Raw genomic sequence first — 9,537 nt, 5'->3', positions numbered from 1 at the left:
AAAAAAAAAACCTTTGAATGCAGTTTAGTTTCTTTTAAAAAATAAAAGAATGTCTCCTTTAAGTAAAATGAGCTAACTTAAGGTTTTCAGAGAATTTCCCTCCAGGGCCCATTAATTTGATTATTAAATTATAGTGGTAAGTAAGCGCATTGAGTATGCACTTTTGTCTCAGGCGATGCCGCTTGGCACGATTGATTGTTCCTTAGGGCAAATAAAACTGATTCAGCCCGGTAGCCACGAGATCGTAACGTAAAAAGGGGGGTGAAAGGGTCGGCTCCCCAAGTCCAATCTATGCTATATTTCTTCCTGTTCTTAGCAACTAGGACAACTTACATATCATTTTCGTATAATTTAGGAACGAGGAATTCATTTATGAAATAATTATTAGACCTTTCCATACAAAAAAAAATGAGTTGTTTACAAAAAATTTAAATGTTATGTAAGTTTTTGTGACACTTTTCCCTGTTACAATTACAGTGTGGCGATTTGCACTAAATAAAAAAATGGACAATGTAGCCCATTTATTGTTCATTCTGGAAAATATCACTAAAGGAATAGCTGCCGAAACGCCTGTCAAAAAAGAGGCGTTTTTTTCTTACTAAGCGGCGTTTTAAGTTTCCAAAGTTTTTATTCCTTACTTGTTGTTTTTATTCCTCACTTTTTGTTTTTTTATTATTTTTTCGCAACTGTGTTAAAAAACGTCGTTCGATACACGTGCGGAAATGTCATTCTTCACTCGTCCCGAGTCTTGCCAAGATACCTATCTCGGTACTCGTGAAGTAATGACATACTTTCCGCACTAGCATCGAAATGTAGTATTTATTCCATTTGGGCACCAAGAAGTATGTTGGTAGTAAACCTTTTAGTGCGAGTGAAATAGTATGTAATAATGATTTAATATATAGGTAATATTGTTAATTTACTAAAGTTTCATTATTGCGTCATTTCATCTCATAACCCTACTACCCATTGAATTGAATGACCTTTTTCACGTTTTCTGCAGCAATGCAGTCGACTGCAGCAATATTGAAGCGCGACATTGCTGTCGACTGCTACTGCAGTAGCCGTAAATGTCAAAATCAAATTTCCTGTCTGGATTTTGACGTTCATTTAAAATAAATAATCAAAGGGAATCATCGATTTTGGGCCCGGAGGACAAACCATCGCGTATATTATGGTACACTACACAGACGGTTACAGTAATTATTATAAACGCATTTGATTACGGAAAAAGATATAATATTGGGTGTAAATGAAACGGAAATGTATTATACAATAAAATAAATTATATCTATTATTAATTTTCGTAAATCCCACCATCATCTTTATTAGCATAGCATAGCTTAACGCTAAATTTCGCACAAACCGTGAGGTTTTCACTAAGGAGTTTAAAATTCTCTTTGCACTAAACTTTATGGTTGGTAGAAAAGTCTGTATTCTAATTTGGCACTAACTGCCACTGTCTGTCATTGCTATGTCATAGCCTCATAGCTGACATACGTGAGATATATGCCGCAATGTATGCATTGCGCGTTTTATCGGAGCTTTGCCTGAGGTGTGTTAAGTAAGCGCGCAATCAAAATTAAACATGCGTAAACAATCGTTACGCGTACCAATGAAACTGGGTAATTAGTCATGGGAGAATTAACGGTCGACCGCATCGCGAACTCTCGGCAGTTAAAGCGGACCGATCGTCTACCGCGAACATTGAAGTGAGACGGAGATATGGAAGTCGATCAAACGTTCTCTACAGTGAATCAGTACCCGTCAGTTAGTGTCTGCGTGGGTAATTTAAATAGCTTGGACGTCGTAATAATTATGGTTGTATTCCATACAATATTGCATATACGTGAGAATTTTTTTGTTATTACACTAACATGAGTAAGAGATTTATGAAGGTGAAACAAAAGTCGAGTGTCCATTTTCTATAAGCAACAAAAAAAATTCGAAACAAAAATGGTTAATAGTAATTAAACGGATTCATTTACGTTAGAGATTTTTTTGTAGAATATAGTAAATATAAAGAGCTTAATTAACATGTAATTTTTATGTACACATTAGTTGTTATTTTTATGTAAAAAAAAAAATTAATAAAGAAAGTTATTGGGGGCAGGTTTCTGTGTCAAGCTGGAAGAAAATATAAATACTTAATGAGTATATGCTTGAGAACAGCATATTAGAAAATCTCTAGTGTGGGGATTGATGTTTTGGTTTATTTTTCTATTTTAGTAATAATTTGGATTTATAAAAAAAAATTGACATATTTTGTGGAGATTTTTTTCAAAATATATTATTTGTAACATAGGTAATCACATCTCAAAAAATCTCTAATGTGAGAATTAATGTAGATTTCTCATACATTTTGAACTGTGCTGACCGGCCTATTATTCAGAGTAAAAAAACGTAAATAGGTTCTGTTCACACTCACGTAATAGTACATTACGATACAAGTGCAAAAAATGCAACGAGTGGCGATATATTAAGGCCAGGTACTAATTCGAAATATAACAGGATCTGTGAAGGATCTTTGTGGCTAGCCCCGGAAACAAACAGATGTGATCTTCAGATAAATGTTTCTTGACTATATGATAAGGAGTTTGTTAGTAGTCGAAACACGAATGCTTAAAATTTTCTCGATAGAAAAAAAAAACCAAACTTACGAGCCCTTATTCCCTGGAGCGTTCATCGATTTCACGAAATAACTCTCAATAGATGGCGTTGACGCGCGGAACGCGAGCGCCGGCAACTATAACGCGTTTTGAACGCAGAGAAGAATAATCTTGATCTTTGTCGATTTCAATAGCAAGTAACATTATTTTTATTGTTATAGCCACTCTTTTATTTTATTTTATATGCATGGTAGTAGTAATTTCAATTTATTATGTTATGAACATATACATACTTGTACCCAGAGATGACCAGGGTGCCTAGCCAAGATGCCAACCGTTTAGGTACTTATAGTTTACATTAAAACCAAATTTGCAGCTGGCCTCTGAAAAGGGTAATAGAAACGCGATCCGTATGTCTTTCATTTTCCAAATGACCAGGGTGCCTAGCCAAGATGCCAACCGTTTATGGCGTAGCAAACGAAACGTAACTGTCTCTGTCGCACTAATATTGAAGAGTGATAGAGAGAGATTACGCTATTGTTCGCTTCGGAACGAACGACTGGAATCTTGGCTAGGCACTCGGGTTTAGTACCTACAGTTTACGTTAAAACCACTTAAAACCAAATCTGTAGGTGGCCACTGAAATGGGTAATAGAACCGCGTTCCGCATGTGTTTTGCTTTCCAGATAATCAGAGTACCTAGCCAAGATGCCAGTCGTTCGTTCCGTAGCGAACGATAGGGTAATTTCTCTCTATCACTCTTCCATATTAGTGCGACAGAGACGGTTGCGTTTCGTTCGCTATGGAGCGTAAACGGTTGGCATCTTGGCTAGGCACCCTGGTCATCTGCAAAGCGAAACACATACGGAACGCGTTTCGATTACCCATTAGAGTGGCCAGCTATAGATTTGGTTTTAATGTAAACTATAGGTACCTAAACCTGGGTGCCTAGCCAAAATGCCAGTCGTTCGTTCCGCAGCGAACGATAGGGTAATCTCTCTCTATCACTCTTCCATATTAGTGCGACAGAGACGGTTGCGTTTCGTTCGCTACGGAGCGTAAACAGTTGGCATCTTGGTTAGGCACCCTGGTCATCTGCAAAGCGTAACACATACGGAACGCGTTTCTATTACCCATTACAGTGGCCAGCTATAGATTTGGTTTTAATGTAAACTATAGGTATCTAAACCTGGGTGCCTAGCCAAGATGCCAGTCGTTCGTTCCGCAGCGAACGATAGGGTAATCGCTCTCTATCACTCTTCCATATTAGTGCGACAGAGACGGTTGCGTTTCGTTCGCTACGGAGCGTAAACAGTTGGCATCTTGGCTAGGCACCTTGGTCATCTGGAAAGGGAAAGACATACGGAACCCGTTTCTACTACCCATTCAGAGGCCAGCTACAGATTTGGTTTTAATGTAAACTATAGGTACCTAAACGGTTGGCATCTTGGCTAGGCACCCTGGTCATCTAGAAAGCGAAAGATACAAGGAACGCGTTTCTACGACCCATTTTAGAGGCCAGCTACAGATTTGGTTTTAATGTAAACTATATTCTAGGTACCTAAACGGTTGGCATATTGGCTAGGCACCTTGGTCATCTGGAAAGGGAAAGACATACGGAACCCGTTTCTACTACCCATTCAGAGGCCAGCTACAGATTTGGTTTTAATGTAAACTATAGGTACCTAAACTGTTGGCATCTTGGCTAGGCACCCTGAACAGACCCGATCACCTAGGCGAAAAATTTTAATATTTGTGCTATAAAATGTACCTATGATTACATTGATCACCTAAGGATCAAGATTTTCTAATCGCAGTATACACCACTTCTCGGAACTAGTCAAACGCCTGACGATCGAGCGCAGGTCCGTCCCCTAAGCGCGCCCGGCGGAGACTGAGCGCGCAGTGTCGGTGCAGCGTGATTTATACGTCTTTTAAAAATATTTAAATTTACGGTAAAATAGGTCCTATAGTTATGATTATTTTTTTATGGATTCACATAAAGTTAGAGTTTGCTATAATATTATTTTGAGGGCAAAATATAAGTACAATTTGCGATAAAAAAATATAATGCGACCCTGTTTTCACCGAAAAAATGAAGAAAACTCGGAAGGTTATTTATCAATTTTTTTAAATGAATCTTTAATTTTCAATCATTTTAGCCCCTCGTACAAGATATGGTGAATTGAATTGTAATCATTCATGTACCAAATGATTCTTGTTTACTGCAAAATTGGCAACCGAAATGACACCTTTCACTGCAAATTTTGAAAAATACTCCCAGGAAAACTCATTTATTTTAGGTTTAAAAAGAGAAAATGCAAACTTTAATTATTTTAGCCGCTAGTTTAGGAAATGATTATTTAAGAACGTTAACAGTTTTTGAATAAATACTAATAGTTACGTCGTAATGTTGAATGAAAAAGCAAGCATTTTGCAAAATACGCTCGTTTGTAGGAATAAGGCCTCTTACGTCTTCATTTTTCGTGTTTCGCTCCATGCAACTAGAAAACACATCTTTATCCAGCATAATCCACCTCAAAAGTGTATACTAAACTAAATTAATAATAACTAGCTTAAATCTAAAATAGGCCCTTGAGGCATTGTACCAAGGATGCTGACGGCATTTCCTTGTGTATCGCAATGCTGATGTACGTTTTGCGAGGAAGCCGCCAGCTCTTCGGTCACCAGTTACGTCAACCAGACGCTTCGCGATTTCTGCATAAAACTTGTGCGCGCTGGGACATAATGGTAGGTACTCTCTACCGAGGCTTTTATTTATATATTAGTTTTATTACGTTTCATCCGCCTCCGCCCGCTTTTACAATTGCTTAAATTAACATTAATACGTACCTACATGAGTACGTACCTACGTTTTTTCTAAGCATACGTCAGCAGCGGAAGAGTATTGCGTTATTAATACTTATTTTTCACTGTAAAAGAATAAACATGTCAAAATCATTCTTACCTACCTGAGGTGTGTGAATATGGTTTTGAAACGTTACATTTTACTAGGTGTAGGTATTAAATTCGTAGTTATACCACCTCATAAGTCACTAGCGAACATATTTGCTTATAATTGCATGTGAGTTTTATCCTTAGCAACTATTTGAAATGTGTGTTGAATATAGGGCAGATTTGACTTGAGTGACAAAGTAGTATGCGGGTAATATTTAATGCTGTTACTATATAAGCAGTGTTGGGCATTCAAGAATAAAATAATTATTTGAATAAGAATTCGTAGGTATACAATCATCTTGATTTTAGTCCCTTCAAAATTATTCAAATAATTTTGGTCGGGAATAATTCATATGAGAAAAAATTTAATGAGAGTAACTTCTTCTTAATCAAATAAATATAATGTCAAACTTTGTCAAAAGGTACTTTATTAAATGACTGATAAATTACTGATGTCAGCGTTAATGAAAATTCATCCCTAAGGCTGGTGGTGAAGAAGGGGTTGAAAGTTTGCATGGAGATCAAACATTTTTTTGAGCGCGGGACTTGAATATGTTTATAAATAAGGCATATTATTAGAAGACAAGAAAATTGGTTGGTTTGGTAACTACTTCTTCCATTGAGACGATGAATAAACATTACTTACTAACATTTGGTTTTATTGTGCTTAATCCTTTTTCAATCACCTTTTTACGTAATAAACTGGCGGAAAATACGAATAAATTAGCATACATATATTAAGCATATGTATACTTAAGAGAATGTAATTAGATGCAAAACGAGTAGCAAACCATGTTCTGTTCATCTGTATCAGTAAATATTAAAATATTTGCACCCGCAGCTCCACCCGAATGGGATTGGTCAATATAATTTCACATTTTGAACTATATTTTTTCCTTACAAACTAAAAAAGTACCTATTATGAGCCAGAGAACATCCTATATGTTTTACAACTTTTCGTGCTCACTAGCGCCACTGCTAAATAATTGTGATTATTTAAATTTAATGATAGATGAAAAAAGGGGGGCCGCTACGTAGTGTATTTTGTATTTAAGTACATTATAATAGTTTTTACGTTGCTGGATTCGTCAATCTATGCGTCCAAAGTTAAAACGGCCGTTTTTCTTATGAATTCATAGATCGACGAATCCAGCAACATAAAAACTAGTTTGATATATTCAAAAGGTTCTTAAATACAAAATACAGTACGAAGCGGCCCTCTTTTTTAAATATCTATCGTTAAATTTAAATAATCACAATTATTAAGCAGTGACGCTAGTGAACACGCTGATGGGCTCTTAAATACATTCCTATACCGTACATCAACGCAATGTGTTCAAAATATGCACATATATATGTATATAAGAGCAGTGAACCCGTATTAGACGTAATGTTATCAGTATCACACTTATACTAGCCTGAATTCAACAAATAGGTAGAAATAAAAGCCAGAACATAGGTTCATAAAAAAGTATTGAACAACAACGTGGTCCATCTATAAAATTGGAAACTAATAAAAACAAAAGATAATGCTGGTGGATAAATTAACAGTGACGTATTTTCCAGTGTTTTCAATTGTTTTCGTAGTGGCAGTGGCACTTGAATATAATAGGACGGATGAAGGATATACTTTGGGATTGTTCTCAGACTGTAAGTTAAGTTTTATTCATCATCATTATTTTAGCCTTTAGTCGCCCACTGCTGGGCACAGGCCTCTCTTCGTGTACGTCACTTATCCCGGTGACTATGTCCCTAAGTTTGACTTTTTTCGATTTTTTGATTATTGTAAAAATTAGACTCATTTTGAGTCATCGCGCCAGCTAACAGATTTTATACAAATTTTTATATGCTCCAATTTTCCAATTTTTAATTATTATTTGTATAAAAAAAATTATACATATATATTTCCTGATAGAATTTTTATCTGCTTAAAAGGGTTCCTTTTCAATTAACCCGTGTAATAAAATCACTACTCAAATGCCCACAAGCTTTAAACTATGCTTCTGAATGACAACTTTTGTTTTAAAATTCGTGTGACCTAAACACTAAACACACTTATAATCCACAGGTCAAGACACCATGAAACCAGCTAAAATCAAGCCGGAAAGTCTAAAAAAGCTCCACCTAGTACTAGTCGGCGAGGGCGGTGCACTTAGTGGAAACTGGTCAATGTACCAGTATTATAGAGTAAAGGAAATAGCCAGCCACCAAGACTTTGATATTACGAAGAAAACCTTTCTGTACATAGGAGGGTATTGGGATTCTACCGCGTGGGGGCTTGGTCTGACATTGGGGAATATTTATAAGCAATTGGGATATAATGTGCTTCTTTTAGATACTGTGTATTTTACCAGCACATATTTTATTGAGTGAGTATTATAATACCGTAAAAAGAAACGATGACTGATGACTCTTGTAACTGAAAAATATAAACGTAAATGTTGTTTTTAGGTGAATGTTAGAAAATCAGAACACTTCTCTTTCTTCGAGAGAGTCCACACACTAAATCTCCATCAAAGTTTTTACTTTATGTTTTTTTAAGGTTAGATTTTAATTTATTTCATTGTGGAGTTGGTTCCCATTCCCAAAATTACGACCAATTCATCTCAAAAGAGTGTTAGCAAATGATGTGTGTAAAAAAAAACAAAAACAAGACAGAGACAGAAACTAATATTAAACTAAGAGACAAAACCCGGTGTCGTATACCTTTAAGTACAATTATGATATAAATATTTTAACTAACTAATATGGCTCAACGACCCAAGGAGGGTCTTGGCCTCTGAAACGAGAGCACTCCACTTTTCACGATCCTTGGCCGTTTCCTGCCGATTATCGGCTTGAAGCTGAAGCAGATCCGCTTCTACACTGTCTCCCCAGCGATATCTGGGCCGACCTACCGGGCGGCCACCAGTCGGCCTTCCCAAGAACGCCCCTTTGGCAACCCAAGTAAAATATTGTTTATATTTAAGTGTATTTTTTTTATTGAAAATTTTTTTGTTAACTGCCAGTTCCGCACGCCTGATGCGCGAAGTCGGCAAGCACGGGGCCGAGATGCTAGCAACCCTAACCACACTCGGACTCGACCCTACAACCCTGGAGATCGCCGGCCTCAGTCTAGGAGCGCAGACCATGAGCTTCGTAGCTAAAAACTACCGGAGGATAACCGGGCAAAATGTCTCCATGCTCGTTGGCATGGACACCGGTGGTCCCTGCTTTAGACATCTAGGGCCGGATGACAGACTAGATCCGTCGGACGCCGATTTTGTCCTGGCCATCATCACGAACAGCGAAGGTTTTGGAATAGGCACCCCTGTTGGACACGCGTCGTTTTACGTTAATGGAGGGGGATGGCAGCCAGGGGAAATCTCTTGGTTGCCATGCGATGTCATGTGCAGCCATCTAAGAGCATATTTTCTTTGGATAGCAGCTCTGGTAAACCCTGGTAAACTAATCGCTGTACAATGTGATACTGTGGCACAAGCGAAAGATGGTGATTGCTATGACAAAACTCCACTAGTGACAAATACAATGGATTTGACTATTGATAAAAGTAAACCAGGTATATATTATCTGCGAACGTCCAATAGGTATCCGTTTGGTCTGGGGAAGAATGGGTTAAAGAAGAAAGGAAAATCCGTCTCATATTTTTGGAATTACTAAATGTTTGTACTGAAGGAAGACAGATAATTGGTATTTTAATGTAGTGGAAATGTGATCATATATCGCTATCGTAATTTATGAAACAGTTCTATGTAAACGTGATTTGTTTAAATATAAAATTTCAGAAAAAAAGATTCTTATTTGCTAAACCTTAAAAGAAATAATATTGAGTTCCATTATTATGAATCAGAGGTTAGCAGAAGAAAAGGTAGATGTTTAAGTCATTTTTGTATCTGTTTAAATTAGGTACCTAATATGTATAATAAAATAATACAATCTGAAAAATAATTTTCAAAATAAGACAATACGA

General features: G+C 36.8%; 1 protein-coding gene across 1 annotated transcript; it reads left to right on the top strand.

Annotated features, from left to right (window-relative positions):
- The first annotated feature begins 7,730 nt into the window (after window positions 1–7,730).
- Window positions 7,731–9,246, top strand: LOC134745283 (phospholipase A1 member A-like). The gene is made up of 2 exons (XM_063679275.1): window positions 7,731–7,936; window positions 8,576–9,246. Exons 1-2 carry the CDS (start codon window positions 7,737–7,739, stop codon window positions 9,225–9,227), a joined length of 852 nt encoding a protein of 283 aa, XP_063535345.1. The 5' UTR covers window positions 7,731–7,736; the 3' UTR covers window positions 9,228–9,246.
- Window positions 9,247–9,537: the final 291 nt, after the last annotated feature.

This window comes from Cydia strobilella, chromosome 11 (genome assembly GCF_947568885.1).
Source record: "Cydia strobilella chromosome 11, ilCydStro3.1, whole genome shotgun sequence".
NCBI classification, from domain to species: domain Eukaryota; kingdom Metazoa; phylum Arthropoda; class Insecta; order Lepidoptera; family Tortricidae; genus Cydia; species Cydia strobilella.
This window is presented reverse-complemented; position numbering and strand designations above follow the sequence as displayed.